Source organism: Sapajus apella, unplaced genomic scaffold (genome assembly GCF_009761245.1).
Source record: "Sapajus apella isolate SASKATOON/1434 unplaced genomic scaffold, GSC_monkey_1.0 scaffold85, whole genome shotgun sequence".
In the NCBI taxonomy this organism is placed as follows: domain Eukaryota; kingdom Metazoa; phylum Chordata; class Mammalia; order Primates; family Cebidae; genus Sapajus; species Sapajus apella.
This window is the reverse complement of record NW_022437025.1, coordinates 225,851-245,509: the sequence shown is the minus strand read 5'-3', so window position 1 is coordinate 245,509 and position 19,659 is coordinate 225,851. Positions and strand designations below refer to the sequence as shown.

The 19,659-nt window shown below is 40.6% G+C and overlaps 1 protein-coding gene and 1 long non-coding RNA gene across 5 annotated transcripts in view; both read right to left on the bottom strand.

The window, feature by feature from the left end:
- LOC116533931 (zinc finger protein 141) overlaps positions 1–19,659 on the bottom strand; it is a 132,509-nt gene that overhangs the window by 21,131 nt on the left and 91,719 nt on the right. For 2 of the 4 annotated variants that reach the window (XM_032253843.1, XM_032253839.1), the window contains exons 2-3: positions 9,951–10,077; positions 9,413–9,508 (exon numbers count right to left, since the gene is read on the bottom strand). In XM_032253843.1, coding sequence (XP_032109734.1) covers positions 9,413–9,508; positions 9,951–10,077 — 223 coding nt within the window. Of the gene's footprint in view, positions 1–9,412; positions 9,509–9,950; positions 10,078–19,659 lie in introns of those variants that run through there. The other 2 variants (XM_032253840.1, XM_032253842.1) reach the window with 2 other exon arrangements.
- On the bottom strand, positions 4,716–6,385 carry LOC116533942. The gene is made up of 2 exons (XR_004261526.1): positions 5,606–6,385; positions 4,716–5,073 (listed from the first exon to the last, which is right to left on the bottom strand). It is a non-coding gene; the product is annotated as an uncharacterized LOC116533942 (long non-coding RNA).

Below are 19,659 nucleotides of genomic sequence, written 5' to 3'. Positions count from 1 at the left end.
TTATTTCCATGAGTAATATATTTCATATTTAAAAAAGATCTCAAATAAACTAACTTGAATCCTCAAAAAACTTCAAAAAAATAATTAAATAATCCCAACATTAGCATAATAAAATAAAAATTAGACCAGAAACAAATTAGAGACTTAAAAGGTAAAAAAAAGATAAAGGCAGAGAAAGAATTTACATATATAAGTTTTCTAAATCAAAGGTTTTAAGAAAACAGAGGAGAATAAACACTCTTCATTTTCCAATTTGAGGATTAAGTCTCTTAATTCTATTTTGCATTTATATTTACAATAACCACACCGAAAAACTTTGCCTTGAACTCATGGACATCTGATTTCCAGCAGGGCCTGTATTTAGGCACCTGCAGGGTGACATTGGGCCTACTGTGTTCACAAGAAAGAGAGGGTCTGTTGGGGGGAAATGCAGAATAAAAAAAGGTGCTATCAAGAACCCATGGGTGAAGGTCAGTGCACAGTTGGTAAAATAATTGGTTAGCGCTCTAGATATTGGCCCAGGCAGGACACCTCTGACATATAAATGTGTGCATGCAGGGAGATGAGCTTGTCAGGCGATCCAGAAGCTGATTCTACTGGAGAAAACAGGTTACTGGTGCAAACTCAAGATCTGGCAGGTAGAAAGAGCCCAGGAATCTTCTGGACACTTATGTAGCCTATTCGTGGAAAACTCTAGAAGCAGGTGCTCTCAGCACAATTCCTGAATGAAGCTTTGTCATGAGACAAGTGTGGCCACACCATTGCCTAGCATGCATGTGTGTGAATGTGCAGAAATCACATTGTAGCAGAAGGGTGGAAGGAAGAGTCTGTCCTCAGAACTCCTTCCCTTTAAGTCCTCAGTCCCCTATGGAGGAGATCTAGAATCACAGGACACCTAACCATGTGACAACTTGTGTGCAAAAGAAAATATTCTCAGCTGGGCGCCATGGCTCACACCTGCAATCCCAGCACTTTGGGAGGCCGAGTTGGGTGGATCACCTGAGGTCAAGAGTTAAGACCAGCATGGCCAACATGGTAAAACCCTGTCTCTACTAAAAATACAAAGAATTAGCGGGGTGCTGTGATGCATTCCTGTAGTCCCAGCTACTCAGGAGGCTGAGACAGGAGAATCACTTGAACTCAGGAAGCAGAGGCTGCACTGAGCTGAAATCACACCACTGCACTCCAGCCTAGATGACAGAGGTAAACTGTCTCCAAAAATAAAAAGGAAAAATAAACTCTCCATTTTTCAGCAGACCCACCATCTCCCTCCAACCAAGTCTGCTGTGACTTTTTTTTTTTTTGAGACAGGGTCTCACTCACGCTGAAGTATAGTGGCAGGATCTCAGGTCACAGCAGCCTTGACCTTCTAGGGTTCAAGCAATCCTCCAGACTCAGTCCCCCAAGTAGCTGGGAATACAAATGCGTGTCACCATGCCCAGCTAATTTTTTGTATTTTTGGTAGAGGTGGCATTTCACCATGTTTCCGAGGCTGGTGCTAAATTCCTGAGCTCAAGCCATCTGCCCTCCTTGGCCTTCCAAAGTGCTAGGATTACAGGCATGAGGCACCACACCCAGCCTGATCTCTTTATTCCAACACCAAATATATGGAGTTTGCTCAGCACCAACCAATCCTCCAACACAACTGAGTGCCCAACAACTCAATTCTGACAACACCCAGGGTCAGCATAGACCCCATCGGCTTAGGGCTCAGCCCCACAACACTGCTTCCACTGCACATGCCAGTCACAAGCCCCAGGGGCCCATCTATACTTCTGAGCAACTGACTATAAATAATGAGCTTCCATAACTCCTTCCCTGAAGTTTAATAATTTGATAAAAATACTCACAGAACTTAGCAGAAACACTTTACATATGTTTACCAGGTTATTATATTGAATACAACTCAGTAAAAGCCAAAGGGAAAAAATGTATAGGACAAAGGAAAGTGGGAGAAAAGATGAGGTGGGTAGTGAACCTTGGTAAATAGCTATGTCTGTCTCTCCAATCCTTTGTGCTCTGGAAGAAAAGCTTATTGCAAAGACCCTTTTCATTATGACTTTGATGATGCTCCCTCTTTAGATATCACAAATTCACAGGCTCTACATTCTCATTTTTCCCTCATAAACAAATAATGTTGTCTTTAGTGTTCAGAACCGAATACTTGTTAACCAAACTTTGCTTACATTTCTCTCCTTCGCCCAGGCCCTGGACTCTGCTCCACCTTCAGTCTCAGCCAGCATACAACCTCTCTTTATGTCTCTGCCAAGAACAGGCTGATTTCAGGGTGAAACATTCTCTAATCTTGAATCTAATTTTGCCATTCTCCATTCTGCCCTTTCTCTCCCACCTTCTTTCTAATCTTGTTTGCTCCTCTGTATGAAAAATGGCCCTTTTCTGTCTCATTTTGGAGATGCTTGCAGGTCTTATGCTTGATGCTTTCCCCATTGCAATACTCCTTAGAAGAAACTCACTTTTAGGCCGGGCACGGTGGCTCAAGCCTGTAATCCCAGCACTGTGGGAGGCCGAGGCGGGTGGATCACGAGGTCAAGAGATCGAGACCATCCTGGTCAACATGGTGAAACCCCGTCTCTACTAAAAATACAAAACATTAGCTGGGTATGGTGGCGCGTGCCTGTAATCCCAGCTACTCGGGAGGTTGAGGCAGGAGAATTGCCTGAACCCAGGAGGCGGAGGTTGCGGTGAGCCGAGATCGCGCCATTGCACTCCAGCCTGGGTAACAAGAGCGAAACTCCGTCTCAAAAAAAAAAGAATAAACTCACTTTTTATTTGACAATATCTAGAAACAGCCCCATGACAATAACAATTACACCCTCTCAGAGGATATCACAATCTCTTCCCATCCCAACCCTCACTGCATCTGCCTGTGGATATCCAGCTTTCCAGGGGTCTGTAGCTTCTCAGTACAAAGTCTCCTTCCCTATCTAATTTGAGCAGGCAGGGACACTTGAAGGAAAGGTTCACCTGCAAAACATTATTGGGCTATTAATGACCTGCTTTGGCAGGATCAAGATTGACCTTACCCTGCAGTCAACGGGCTTAGGTCTCTGATCCTCAGTCAAGGTTATTCACTTAGTTTTGCATAAAAAAACTCAGTAGTTGAAGAATCCAGCAAAATTCTTCAAACCAGTGCTTATATTTATAGGAAGAAAGAAAATTGTAAGGCACTTAAATTTTATACTTCACCAAGTATATTGAAGTATAAATGTTTCTCCAAAGATGAAATACACAGGAGCCCACAGACAGAAACATCCATCTGTGCCCCTGGATGTAGGCTTGCCAATATTTATTTGGTGGTGGATCTTGACACAGCAACCAATTTTTGAGAAAATTTCTAATCTTTTGAAAAATGTAAAGCAAAACCACAATGAGGTATTATTGTGCATTAACTAGGATGGCCAATATTAAACAAACAAAAAATAACAAATATTGTCAAGAATGTAAAGGAAATGGACAGGTACGGTGGCTCACGCCTGTAATCCCAGCTCTTAGGGAGACAGAGGCAGAGGACAGCTTGAGCCCAGGCTTTTGAAACCTGCCTGGGCAATATAGCGAGACCCCATTCTCCACAAAAAGGAAAAAAAGAAGGAATGTAAATGAATTGAAACCCTTATGCACTTTTTTTCCCTTGGTGGAAAAAAAGTGATGCAGCCACATGAAAAATGTATGCAAGTTCCTCCAAAAATAAAAAAATGAATATATATGACCCAATAATTCCACTTCTGAGCATCTATTCAAAGTATGCAAAGTATGTATACCTGAAAGAAATATTCACACATCCATGTTTACTGCAGAAATATTCACTTTATTATTCTCACATTCCTATAAATAAATACCTGAGACTGGATTATTTATTTTAAAAAGAGGTTTAATTGGCTCATGGTTTTGCAGGCTATACAGGAAGCACAGCAGCTTCTGCTTCTGGGGAGGCCTCAAAAAGCTTCCAATCATGGCACAAAGCAAAGGGAGAGTGAGTCATCTCACATAGTGGGAGCAGGAGCAAGACAGTGTGACAGGGAAGGTGCCACATTTTTTAAAAAATAAGATCTCGGCCGGGCACGGTGGCTCAAGCCTGTAATCCCAGCACTGTGGGAGGCCGAGGCGGGTGGATCACGAGGTCAAGAGATCAAGACCATCCTGGTCAACATGGTGAAACCCCGCCTCCACTAAAAATACAAAAAATTAGCTGGGCATGGTGGCACATGCCTGTAATCCCAGCGACTCAGGAGGCTGGGGCAGGAGAATTGCCTGAACCCGGGAGGTAGAGGTTGCGGTGAGCCGAGATCGCGCCATTGCACTCCAGCCTGGGTAACAAGAGCGAAATTCCGTCTCAAAAAAAAAAAAAAAAAAAAAAAAGATCTCAGGAGAAGTCACTCACTATGGCAAAGACAGTATCAACGGGGCCGCTGCTAAACCCTATGATCCAATCACTTCCCACCAGGCCTCACCTCCAACATTAGGGATTGCAATTTGACATGAGATTTGAATGGGGTCATAGATCCAAACCGTATCATTTACAAAACTGAAAAAGTAGAAGAATTCAAACATCCTTCTTTTAAAGTCATTCATTCATTGATGTGGCTTGTACATGCAATGAAATATTCTTTAGCTTCACATGAAAATATCTTGTCAGATGCTACAATAATGATAAATCTTAAAGCCATTATCTTAAGCGAAATAAGACACCAACAAAGTGACAGTGCATGATTCTACTTTTACACAATATTTTAAGCAGTAAGCATATAGAAAACAGAACTAGAAAGGTGCTTGCCTATGGTTAGCTCTGTGAAACCTCAGTGGAGCCAGAGATCAACAAGGGTTATTTGGAATAAGAAGGCCTTCACTCAGATGGCCAACTCAAGAGCCCATAGACATGGCTACAGACAAGGAAATGGTGCACCAAGCTTGGTCTTACTAAGAATTCTGAAGCAGTTCTGCAACCTTTTACAAACTCCTCTCCCAGCTATACTACACAAGTGGTCCTTCCCATCAAGAAACCTGCAGGGAGATAAGCTCAGCCATGGCTCTGGAGGCAGGCCTGCAGATCTTGGCCTCAACTGTGGTCCCTGAAGCAGCCCTGTGACTCAGTTCTAGCCCTCACAACCACAGTACGTGGCCAGTTGTACACAATCACGGAGCCAGAGAGAGACCTGTGAAAACTGTTCCCTGGTAGTCAACAGAAGCCCAACCCATTCATATACCTGGTATCTGGCCCATCATATGCAGACAAACTTCAAAACCCTAGCCTACTGCCTGCCATATAGATTAATATCCTCAAGGAAATTTAATCTTTCCAGGGCCCAAAAAGAATCCATGACTGTCCAAATCTCTGGTAACAGAACCATCAAAGGCAGACCCCACAGCAGACCCAGCAGCACCCTTGTGACCCAACTAGAACCCTTCTCCGTAACCCCAGAGGTAATATCATCAACCTGGGGACTCAACAAAAGGAGATCTTTACTTGCCAAAAATAGTTTATAGAAACTATGAGTTGCCAAATGCACAAACACAGGGCTGCTTCAAAGACCACAGCCGAGGCCAAGATCTGCAGGCCCGCCCCCAGGGCCACAGCTTCTATCTTAACATATTACTGGAAATTTGTATCAGAATAATTAGATAATGAAAAGGAGAATAAAGCTCTCCACCATGGAAATGAAAAAAAAAAAAGTTACCATTTGTGAATAATATAATCATGCATATATATAAAACCCTAGAGTAAAACCAGAAAAATTGATTGAACTAATAAATGTATTCATTAAAGTATCAGGATACATAATCAAAATATAGATGGTTGTTGGGATTTTTTTTGAGACAGGGTCTCACTCGATTGCCCAGGCTTATCTCAAACTCAAGTGATGTAACTGTCTTGGCCTCTTAAAGTGCTGGGATCACAGAAATGAGCCACTGCACCTGGCACCACATACAAATATTTCTTGCATTTCCACAGAGTAAAAACAAACTTTCCAAAAAAAGAAACTGTTTCCATTTGCAATAGTATAAAAATAAGAAAGTTAATCTAAATAAATTTAACAGATGACGTAAAAAATATATAGTATTATACACTAAATACCATAAGATATTAATGACAGAAATTGAAGTAGACGCAAATAAATGGAAACATATTCCATTAGGATAACTAATATTGTCAAAGAATATTATCCAAAGTAATCTACAAATTCAATGTGATCCCTATCAAAATATTACTGGCATTTTTCACAATAATAGAAAACACAATTGAAAAATTTAAGTAACCTTAAACGACTTTAAATAACCTGAGCAATCTTGAGAAAGAACAAAGCTGGGGGGCATTGTACCTTCTTTCTTTCTTTCTTTTTTTTTTTTTTGAGATGGAGTCGGGCTCTGTTGCCAAGGCTGGAGTGCAATGGCACAATCTAGGTTCACTGCAACCTTTGCCTCTTGGGTTCAAGAGATTCTCCTGCCTCAGATTTCAGAGTAGCTGGGATTACAAATGCCCACTACCACACCTGGCTAATTTTTGCATATTTTTAGTAGCGACAGGGTTTCACCATATTGGCCAGGCTAGTCTTGAACTCCTTATCTCAAGTGATCCACCCACCTCGGCCTCCCAAAGTGGTATTACAGGTGTGAGTCGTCTTGCCTGGCAGGCATCATGCTTTCTAATTCCAAACTTTCAAAACAAAAGACTTAAATATAAGAGACAAAATCTTAAAAACTCATGAAGAAAACATATAGAAAAACTTTGGTCATATTGGTCTCAGCAATAACTTTTTTGAAGTGACATCAACAGCACAGCAACAAAATAAAATATAAACAAGTGAGACTGCATCAAAGTAAACAGCTTCTACAAAGAAAAAAACAAAACAAAACAAAAACGCAAAATTTTGCTCCTTCCCCTGTCCCCTCCTCCTCTTTAAAAAAATTAAAATTAAAAATAAAATTAGAAAAGCAAAAAATTTTAAAACCCTACAAAATAGAAAAGTATTTGCAAGCCATATCTGACAATAAGTTAATATTCAAAATGTGTAAGAAATTTCTGCAATTCAAAGCAAAACAATAATGATAACATATTCAAAAATAGGTAAAAGGTTAGATTTTTTTTTTTTTCTCAAAGAAGAAATACATTCAAGGAAAATCTTGTACGCTGCTGGTGAGATGCAAATTAAAGTAATCATAAAAATACAGTAAAAAATAAAACTAGAACAATCACATAACCTAGCAATACCATTTCTGGGCATAGTACCAAAGGAAATAACTTATCATCTAGAAGAAATATCTTCCTCCCCATGTTTACTGTAGTACTGTTTACAATAGCCAATACATGGCGTGTGTACATATACATACACAGGATACTATTCAACCATAAGAGAAAAGAAAATCTAGCCATTTACAATGTGGAGAGACCTGGAGGACATTATACTTAATAAATAAGCCAAGCACAGAAAGACAAAGAAACGGTATCTTCTTAGTTAGATAGGAAATCTAAAAGTGTAAACTCACAGAAGCAGACAGCAGAATGGTAGTTGTTAGTGCCTGAGGTTGGGAATGTGAAATGTTGGTCAAGAGTACAAATTTTTAGTTGTAAGTTGAGTAAATCTGAGAAATCTAATGTACATTAGCATTAGATTACCAAAATAGCATTTAAATTTGCTACAACAGTAGGCCTTAAGTATTCTTACTACCAAGCAAAATGGTTATCTATGTGAGGTAATAGATTTACGAACTTGACTATATTTGGTTTCATAATATATATGCATATCAAATCGTTACATTGTATACATTAAATATATAGTTATATAATTTGTATCAGAAAAATCCATGTCACACAAACACAGATGAAGTCCTCACTCAATGTTCAAAATAGGTTCTTGAAAACTGCATCTTTAAATGAAACAATATTGCTATATACCATTCAAACATAACTCCTGTTTGTATCAATTTAACTGATAAAATTAGTTTTCTTAAACTATATGTTGCTTCCCTTAGCTTCCAAGAACTTAATGACAATGTTACGTGAGAATTTACTATGCACTTATATAACTTATATAGGTGTTGGTGTGAGACACATATTTTTATATAGATACAGATACATCTCAATGATAGAATCTCAGTAAGACAAAATTATAATAGTTATTAAGAAATAAGGTAACAATTGAGAGCTTGATATATACTTAGCAATGTTCTACGCTGGTTAATGATATAGTGCATTTAAGAAATATAGAAGGTGAGTAGATACTGTAATCCAGTGGTGTCCAACTCTTTGAATGCAAGGCCTTTTTTGCTTTTCTGTATGGAGGATATCACAAAATTTTTTCACAAACCTTTTTTTTTAAGCTCATCAGCTATCATTAGTGTTAATGTATTTTATGTGTGGCCCAACACAATTTTTCCAATGTGGCCCAGGGGAGACCATTCTTCTTCCAGTGTGGCCTGTGTTGGAAACCCATACTTTAAACTCTATTATAATTTCCAAAATTTGCACATATGGTTTAAATTACAAACCTGTTTATACTAAAACAATAATATTTTGAAGTAAATTAACATTAGATTTTTTCATATTTAGGAAAATGCTTACTGTTCGGATAAAATGCTGAGTAAGAATTTTTGTAGAATTACATTTGCAACCTCTATAGAATTAAAAATCACTAGGCAGAAAAGATACAACATCTGTCCCTGGTATTCCTGGGATTTCTGTACCAAATCCCAATATGTCCATTACTCACCTTACACATTCTAGACATGATGCAAAAACAGTACATGAAAAAAATCCATTACCATAGAGTTCCTCAACACAAATATTCCAATGTCTCCAAAAGCAATGGAACAGCAGTCAGATCATGCAGCCCCTTATAAGTGATAAAGTGGACATTGGCTTTCCCTGTAAACTTAAAGGGAGATCACTGAAGAAAAAAGAGAATTCTTAGACGATTTAACAGGATGGGACAGATGATGACCCTATTTGTGAACATGAGAATAAAAATGCAGCTTTTCCAGAAATTATATTCATTGGAGCGGAGCTTCCCAAACTACTGTTTTTTTTTTTTTTTTTTGAGACGGAGTCTCCCTCTGTTGCCAGGCTGGAGTACAGTGGCAAGATCTCAGCTCACTGCAAGCTGTGCTTCCCAGGTTCACGTGATTTTCCTGCCTCAGCCTCCCAAGTAGCTGGAACTACAGGCACGTGCCACCACATCCAGCTAATTTTTGTATTTTCAGTGGAGACGGAGTTTCACCATGTTGGCCAGGATGGTTTTGATCTTTTGACCTCGTGATCTGACCACCTCGGCCTCCCAAAGTGCTGGGATTACAGGCGTGAGCCACCATACCTGACCCCAAACTACATTTTAAGGCCTGGGTTCCTTCTTGACCTTTGGTCCCCTTGCCTGTGTCCTCTCCTTCATTCACTCTCACTTACCTGGTGGTCTGGCTACTGTCTTACGTATCTTCACATTGAAGGGCTCCTTTCTTTGCTCCAGACAGGTGACCAGGCTTGGGTTAGAGATAGCAACACCAGTTTTTTTTAAAAAAAAAAAAAAAAAAAAAAAAAAAAAAAAGACTATTGACGGGGATTCTCCAATTACCAACCTAGTATGCTAAGCAGAATAGAGAGATTATGGAAGATTCTAGAAAATTAATCCAAAAATTGTTTCCTGACAGAATCTTCAGAATATTTAAGTATTTTAAATCTGTGAGTTCTAAGTTTCACTACCCAGTACTACTGAATCAAAAATAACTTAAAATACGATACAAATTGTATTTTAAGATGTGGGAAATGATATTGCATGTCACTGAATTTCTAGAATTACCACTAACCGAAAGTGAAGGACACAAATTAGCTCAAGAAAACAGAAGACTTATGTAACGACAAAACAAAAAAGTTCCCAAGAGACATTCTACAAAGGAATAAAATAAAGCTGAGAAAATTAGGAATTATGTATTAAAGTTATCCTCACCCAGGGAGACCAGGTTTCTGTAGTTCTCCAACATCACATCTTTATATAAATTCTGCTGGGCAGGGTCCAGACATTTCCACTCTTCTGGAGAGAATTCTATGGTCACATCCCTGAATGTTAAGAGTTTCTGAAAATACATATGTATCAAGTTACAGAGTTCTTAATTTGACTACAGGTAAAATGAGTTAAGAGAACTAGTTCTGACATGTGATTGGGATTATCTGACAAAACAACCTTCAACACAGTAATGTTCTCTAAGTATTCTATTCTGTAACTGCGGAAAAAGGAGGACAAGCAACAATTTCTGTCGCTGCAATAAAGAAAATGGCCTCAACAGCACCAAGATGGCCGATTAGGAGCAGCTCAGGATTGCAGCTCCCAGCAAAAGCGCAGAAGGTGAGTGGACACCGCATTTCCAGATGGATTTTTATTGCCCACAGACCAGAAGATTCCAGGCAGAGAAGCCCCACAGGTCGCCGTGAGGATGTTTTGGCTAGTGTGGCTGGCTCAGCTGTTTTGGCCAGAGTGGCTGTTGTGGTTGGCGCCCCGGCGCAGCAGTTCTCGTACAAAATACACAGGTCTGGGCACCATTTTAACTGGTGATTGGACTCAGGGAAGACAGAGTCGCACATTCAACTGATAGAAAATGGGATTGAAACAGGGAGCCAGGCCAGGAGATTCCCAGGCAAAAAAGTGCCATGAATCTCAGAACCGCTGTTTCAGCCAGTGCAGTGGGTCACCGCACAAGAAATCGCACAGATCCCAGCTCCTTTTCAACAGGTGACTGGAACACCTAGGAGACAAAAACAAAAGGCCCTGAGGCAGGGAGTCAGGTGATCAGGCTCGGCTGGTCCCACCCCTACAAAAAAAACAGCAATCTGAAACACTCTGGATTGAGAGTTTCACAGCAAGCACAGCTGAACCCGGGACTGTCCAGCTCTGTGAGGGAGGGGCGTCAGCCATTACCCAGGCACTCCATCACTATGGAGGTAGTTTGCCATTACTGACGCAGCCCACCGTTGCTGAGGCAGCCCACCATTACAGAGAGAATCCACCATTACTGAGGTGAGCCGACATTACCAAGGCAGTTCTGACTACACCCGTATAAATAGGACTGCAGGAAAGTTCACACGGCAGCTGGGCGGAGCCCACAGCAGCTCAGCAAAGCCTCTGCAGACAGACAGTGAATAGGCTGCCTCCTTGCTGGGCAAGGCAGTCCTGAAAAAAGCCAGCAGCACAACAGAAACTCATAAATAAAGCCCTAACTCCCCAGGACAGAGCACCTGGGAAAAAAAGGGCGTTTATGAGTTCTGCTGCAGCAGAATTAAACGTACCTGCCCAGCAACTCTGAATGAACAACAGAGCTCACAGCTCAGCACTTGAGCTCCTATAAAGGACAGACTGTCTCCTCAAGCAGCTCCCTGACCCCCATATAGCCAAAGAGTCACCTCATAAAGGAGAGCTCAGACTGACATCAGGCGGGTATCCTTCAGGGACAAAGATAGCAGAAGAAGAAACTGGCAGCAACCCTTACTGTTCTGCAGCCGCTGCAGGTGATCCCCAGGCAAGCAGGGCCTGGAGTGGACCTCGGCAGCCCTACAGTAGAGGTCCTGACCGTTAGAAGGAAAACTAAGAAACAGAAAGAAATAACTTCATCATCAACAAACTGGACGTCCACACAGAGACACAATCAGAAAGTCAACAACTACAAAGATGACAGGTGGATAAATACACAAAGATGGGAAGAAACCAGCACAAAAAGGATTAAAACACCCGAAATCGGAACGCCTCTCTTCCTACAACGGATCACAACACCTCACCAGCAAGGGAACAAGGCTGGATGGAAAATGAGTGTGATGAATTGACAGAAACAGGCTTCAGAAGGTGGGTAATAAGAAACTTCTGTGAGCTGAAAGAACATGCTCTAACCCCATGCAAAGAAACTAAGAACCTTGAAAAAAGATTTGACGAAATGTTAATGAGAATAAACAACTTAGAGAGGAACATAAGTGAATTGATGGAGCTGAAAAACACTACATAAGAACTTCACAAAGCATACACAAGTTTCAACAGCCGAACTGACCAAGCAGAAGAAAGGATACCAGATGTCGAAGATCAACTCAATGAAATAAAGTGAGAAGGCAAGATTAGAGAAAAAAGGGTAAAAGCAAATGAACAAAGTCTCCAAGAAGTATGGGACTATGTGAAAAGACCTAATCTACGTTTGATAGGTGTACCTGAATGTGACAGAGAGAATGAATCCAAACTTGAAAATACTCTTCAGGATATTATCCAGGAAAACTTCCCCAACCTAGCAAGGCAGGCCAATATTCAAGTCCAGGAAATACAGAGAGCACCACAACAATATTCCTCAAGAAGAGCAACCCCAAAGCACATAATCGTCAGATTCACCAGGGTTGAAATGAGGAAGAAAATGCTAAGGTCAGCCAGAGAGAAAGGTCGGGTTACCCACAAAGGGAAGCCCATCAGACTCACAGTAGATCTCTCAGCAGAAACCCTACAAGACAGAAGAGATTGGGGGCCAAAATTCAACATCCTTAAAGAAAAGAACTTTCGGCCGGGCGCGGTGGCTCAAGCCTGTAATCCCAGCACTTTGGGAGGCCGAGGCAGGTGGATCACGAGGTCAAGAGATCAAGACCATCCTGGTCAACATGGTGAAACCCCGTCTCTACTAAAATTACAAAAAATTAGCTGGGCATGGTGGCACGTGCCTGTAATCCCAGCTACTCAGGAGGCTGAGGCAGGAGAATTGCCTGAACCCAGGAGGCGGAGGTTACGGTGAGCTGAGATCGCGCCATTGCACTCCAGCCTGGGTAATAAGAGCAAAAACTCCGTCAAAAAAAAAAAAAAAAAGAAAAGAAAAGAAAAGAACTTTCAACAAGAATCTCATATCCAGCCAAACTAAGCTTCATAAGTGAAGGAAAAATAAAATCCTTTACGAACAAGCAAGTGCTCAGAGATTTCATCACCACCAGGCCTGCTTTACAAGAGCTCCTGAAAGAGGCACTAAACATACAAAGGAACAACCAGTACCAGCCACTCCAAAAACATACCAAATGGTAAAGAGCATCAACACAATGAAGAAACTATATCAACTAATGGGCAAAACAGCCAGCTAGCATCAAAATGGCCGGACCAAATTCACACTTAACAATATTAACCCTAAATGTAAATGGGCTAAATGCCCCAATCAAAAGACACAGACTGCCAAATTGGATAAAAAGCCAAAATCTATTGGTGTGCTGTATCCAGGAAACCCATCTCACATGCAAGGATACACAAAGGCTCAAAATAAAGAAACGGTGGAAGAATTACCAAGCAAATGGAGGGGAAAAAAAAAACAAAAAAAACAAAACAAACAAACAAAAAAAACAGGAGTTGCAATTCTGATCTCAGATAAAATAGACTTTAAAGCAACAAAGATCAAAAGAGACAAAGAAGGACGTTACATAATGGTAAAAGGGTCAATGCAACAAGAAGAGCTAATGATCCTAAGTATATACGCACCCAATACAGAAGCACCCAGATACATAAGGCAAGTTCTTAATGACTTACAAAGAGACTTAGACTACCAACAATAATAGTGGAAGACTTTAACACCCCATTGGCAATATTAGACAGATCAATGAGACAGAAAATTAACAAGGATATCCAGGACTTGAACTCAGACCTGGACCAAGCAAACCTAATAGACATTTACAGAACTCTCCACCCCAAGTCCACAGAATATACATTCTTCTTAGCACCACATCACACCTACTCTAAAATTGACCACATAATTGGAAGTAAATCACTCCTGAGCAAATGCAAAAGAACGGAAATCTTAACAAACAGTCCCTCAGACCACAGTGCAATCAAGTTAGAACTCGGAATTCAGAAACTAACTCAGAACCACACAGTTTCATGGAAACTGAACAACTGGCTCTTGAATGTTGACTGGATAAACAATGAAATGAAGGCAGAAGTAAAGATGTTCTTCGAAACCAGTGAGAACGAAGACACAACATACCAGAATCTCTGGGACACATTTAAAGCAGTGTCTAGAGAAAAATATATAGCAATAAATGCCCACACGAGAAGCAAGGAAAGATCTAAAATTGACACCCTGTAGTCAAAATTGAAAGAGCTAGAGGAGCAAGACCAAAAAAACTCAAAACCTAGCAGAAACAAGAAATAACTAAAATCAGAGCAGAACTCAAGGAGATAGAGACACAAAACCTTTCAAAAAAATCAATAAATCCAGGAGCTGGTTTTTTGAAAAGTTCAACAAAATAGACAGACCACTAGCCAGATTAATAAAAAAGAAAAGAGAGAATAATCAAATAGATGCAATAAAAAATGATAAAGGGGATATCACCACAGATTCCACAGAAATACAAACCATCATAAGAGATTATTACAAACATCAGAGATTATTATCTCTATGCACATAAACTAGTAAACCTGGAAGAAATAAATTCCAGGACACTTGCATCCTCCCAAGCCTAAACCAAGAAGAAGCCGAAACCCTGAATAGGCCAATAATAAGGTCTGAAGTGGAGGCAGCAATTAAGAGCCTACCACCCAAAAAATGCCTAGGTCCAGACGGGTTCACAGCCAAAATCTACCAGACATACAAAGAGGAGATGGTACCATTCCTTCTGAGACTATTCCAAACAATCCAAAATGAGGGAATCCTTACCAAATTATTTTATGAGACCAACATTGTCCTGATACCAAAACCTGGCAGAGACACAACAAGAAAAGAAAACTTCAGGCCAATATCCATGATGAACGTAGATGCAAAAATCTTCAATAAAATACTGGTAAACTCATGGTAACAGCACATCAAAAAGCTTATCCACCATGATCAAGTAGGCTTCATCCTGGGAATGGAAAGCTGGTTCAACATACACAAGTCTATAAACGTAATTCACCACATAATCAGAACCAAAGACAAAAACCACATGATTTTCTCAATTGATGCAGAGAAGGCCTTTGAAAAAATTCAACAGCCCTTTATGCTAAAAACCCTCAATAAACTAGGTATAGATGAAACATATCTCAAAATAATAAAAGCTATTTATGACAAACCAACAGCCAATATCATACTGAATGGGCAAAAACTGGAAGCATTCCCTTTGAAATCTGACACTAGACAAGGATGCCCTCTCTCACCACTCCTACTCAATATAGTAAAGGAAGTTCTAGCCAGAGCAATCAGGCAGATGGAGAAACATTTCATGTTCATGGTTAGGAAGAATCAATATCATTAAAATGGCCATACTGTCCAAAGTAATTTAGATTCAATGCTATCCCCATCAAGGTACCAATGACGTTCTTCACAGAACTGGAAAAAAACACCTTAAACTTCATATGAAACCAAAAGAGAGCCTGCATAGCCAAGTCAATTCTAAGCAAAAAGAACAAAGCGGGAGGCATCACACTACCAGACTTCAAACTATACTACAAGGCTACAGTAATCAAAACAGCATGGTACTGGTACCAAAACAGAGACATAGACCAATGGAACAGAACAGAGTCCTCGGAGGCAACACCAGACATCTACCACCATCCGGTCTTTGACAAACCTGACAAAAACAAGAAATGGGGAAAGGATTCCCTGTTTAATAAATGGTGTTGGGAAAACCTGCTAGCCATGTGCAGAAAGCAGAAACTGGACCCCTTCCTGACATTTTACACTAAAATTAACTCCAGATGGATTAAAGACTTAAACATAAGACCTAACACCATAAACACCCTAGAAGAAAATCTAGGCAAAACCATTCAGGACATAGGCGTAGGCAAGGACTTCATGACCAAAACACCAAAAGCATTGGCAACAAAAGCCAAAATAGACAAATGGGACCTAATCAAACTCCACAGCTTCTGCACAGCAAAAGAAACAGTCATTAGAATGAATCGGCAACCAACAGAATGGGAAAAAATTTTGCTATGTACCCATCTGACAAAGGGCTGATATCCAGAATCCACAAAGAACTAAAACAGATCTACAAGAAAAAAACAAACAAGTCCATTCAAAAGTGGGCAAAGGACATGAACAGACACCTTACAAAAGAAGACATACATGAGGCCAACAAACATATGAAAAAATGCTCATCATCACTGGTCATTAAAGAAACAGAAATCAAAACTACATTGAGATACCACCTCACGCCAGTTAGAATGGCGATCATTAAAAAATCTGGAGACAACAGATCCTGGAGAGGATGTGGAGAAATAGGAACACTTTTACACTGTTGGGTGGAGTGCAAATTAGTTCAACCATTGTGGAAGACAGTGCGGCAATTCCTCAAGGACCTAGACATAGAAATTCCATTTGACCCAGCAATCCAATTACTGGGTATATATCCAAAGGATTATAAATCGTTCTACTATAAAGACACATGCACACGAACGTTCATTGCGGCACTGTTTCCAATAGCGAAGACCTGGAACCAACCCAAATGCCCATCGATGATAGACTGGACAGAGAAAATGTGGCACATATACAACACCATGGAATACTATGCAGCCATCAAAAACAATGAGTTCATGTCCTTCGTAGGGACATGGGTGAACCTGGAAACCATCATTCTCAGCAAACTGACACAAGAACAGAAAATCAAACACCACATGTTCTCACTCATAGGTGGGTGTTGAACAATGAGAACACATGGTCACAGGGAGGGGAGCATCACACACTAGGGTCTGTAGGGGGGAAATAGGGGAGGGACAGCGGGGGGTGGGGATCTCGGGAGAGATAGCATGGGAAGAAATGCCAGATACAGGTGATCGGGAGGAAGGCCGCACATCACACTGCCATGTGTGTACCTATGCAACAATCTTGCATGTTCTTCACACGTACCCCAAAACCTAAAATGCAATTAAAAAAATAAAAATAATAATTAAAAAAAAAAAGAAAGGAAAATGGGCTACACTGACATGCCCCTACCAAAACCAAGCAGACTAGACCCTGTGACCTCCTGGAAAACAGGTTGAACTCGCCTCTCAGTAAAGTATCTGGAAGCCCTCATGCTTGACCCTGGCATTGCTTTAGAATCATGCGAGGAACTGAATTTAAAAAACAGGGATGTTTTCAACCAGAATAACAGACAGAATCTGTGAAGAGGGTACACCTGGTGGTTTCTCTTCAAACTGACCATGTGATCCTGTTGGAAGACTGGGCTAAGAGACACTGAGTTAAGCATTGCCTCTGAAGCTTCAATGTACATATAAATTATTTCATATTCTAGTCCTCAGTTTAAGTAACAAAATTCTGCAGGTTTGAAAAGGGTCCATGAATTAGCTGTTTATAGCAAGTCTCCTGTTAATGCTCACGCTCCTCCCCCAGACCCATTATAGTACTGTCCAGCTAGATAAAGCAGACATAGCACACAGTCCCTTACCCCAACACCCTTATCACAACACAAATACTTTTCATCCGAAGATAAGACCATCAATCATCATCTTGAAACATGGCATTCTCTGCAGCCCTTTAAAGGTTACAGAAGTAGGAAACGGTGGCAATTTCTAAGTCTGCATTTGAAAAACAACATGTGCACCTGCATTAATGCCATCTTTATGGGGCATGTAATACATGCTCAGACATATGTCACGAAGCACTGTGCTAGGATGCTCACGTTATGAGTGTTAATTCTCATAACATCCTGGGAGGTGGATACTAAGTGTCCTATACTTCCCAGATTTAAATGCAGGGCCCAGAATTTCTATTTCCTTTCTTTTTTCCCCGCACTGATTTTTTTTTAGTGCATAGAATAATAGCTAGTAAATATAAAAGGATGGGAGAGAGACAGAAAGAAAGTGTTAAGTACAATTCAGAGGAATTTTTTATTCTTGTGTTTCTATTTACTTTGAGACTTGTAAGAAATAGCCACTGAAACTGCAGGGATGGAGAACAGGTTGCTGGATGGGATGTCTCTAGAAACACTGGTTTTAAATTTATAGAAAAGATTTAAGGCCCCAAAGTATCTAGCTTTTCCCTACTTATTGGCTTTTGGGTTTTAGAAAATTGTGAGCACCAGCTCTGGAGAGGAGGTAGGAGTAGCCACTCCAAGCTCTGATCTCTTCTAATTAGTTCTGTGAGAGATTTCAGTGTGGGGTCAGACCTGGACAAGGATCAGAAGAGGGTGGATCTGAGCAGGGATGGGACTGAAACTGGGCCCTCTGCCCTCTGCTGTCTATGCCACTAAGTACTTTCAGTTTTGTCTTTTCTAAGCCTGACCAAGGGAAATTTGATTCCCAGAGTTTGTGAAATTTTAATTTATTTTAACCACTTCCCTGTCTCTTTTGTAACATACAATAACAAGGAATTTAACCAAAACCCTTATGTTTCTCTAGAGCAATTATATTAGAAGTTATTTATTCTTAGCAAGGTAAACACAATAAAAATAATTACAAATTCTCTTCTGTCAATGAATAGCCATTCACATGGTGGCATCAAAACTCACAAAACAGGCTGGGTACAGAGGCTCACACCTGTAATCCCAGCACTTTGGGAGGCCAGGTAGGCAGATCACAAGACCAGGAGTTCAAGACCAGCCTGGCCAATATGGTGAAACCCTGACTCTACTAAAAATACATAAAAAAATTAGCCAATGTTGTTGCAGCCTACGCAGCCACCTGTAGTCCCAACTACTCAAGAGACTGGAGAATCAATTCAACTTGGGAGGTGGAGATGGCAGCCACTGCACTCTAGCCTAGGTGACAGAGCGAGACTCCGTCTCAAAAAACAAACAAACAAAACCAACTCACAAAACAATAAAGGGGAAGTAGCCCAAATGAAGCTTAAGTCTCCTGTACAGTTTCCGTCTTTGTACTGAACACATGATGCTGAATTCAACAATTTATTCATGTGCTCTAGACTGCAAGTTCCTTGAGGGTAGGGACCATGACTGCTTCATGTTTTTTTCTAATGACTACATGAAATATAAGCAATTAGCTTATTGATCAATTTCAGTCTCCAGATATCTTTATTTTTCACCAAAGAACCAGAAAACTAGAGCAACTCTTATCTGGGTACAAACCAAGGAGATTATTTTTGTGATGGGAGGAACAAACCCTGGATGAATCACTTCTTTTCCTCTGAAATGGGAGCAGAATTAGACCTTGTGGCCAGACTGACCCTAGTCTGCATAAGACATCCTCAAATATATCAAATAGTCATAGATGCTGGTGAGCGTATCCCCAGTGACCCTGCGCTGACAGGCAGGAGAGACTAAGGCTGACTTTGTGGGGTCCAAACAGAAAATGGAACAGCCCTGGTGGAGCTGCAGAACCTGGATCCAGATGTGATTGCCCGTCCCTGATCAGCTAGCAGGGGAAGGACAAAAGTACTCTACTCAAGTAACAGTTTACAGGGAGGCATAGTTGTGATTATGGCTCTGGATATTTTGTAGCCCTGATCTCCTACTGCTAAGGTGCTTGTTTACACTTACAGATTCTGCCATAGGATTCTATTTATACCAGAAGCCTTGCACACAGCTATAGCAGGTCACAGGACAAGATCTGAAAACTCAAAGAGCTCCACTATGAAAATGGGGCTTAAGACGTCTATGTTGACCTCTTGTGATGCAGAAAATGCCTTCTGTTAGTTTTCTGTATGTCTTTTATTCAAAGTCTGGCCCAGTCTTGGGAATCCTAGGCAGAGGCCGGCTTTTTTTTTTTTTTTTTTTTTTTTTTTTTTTTT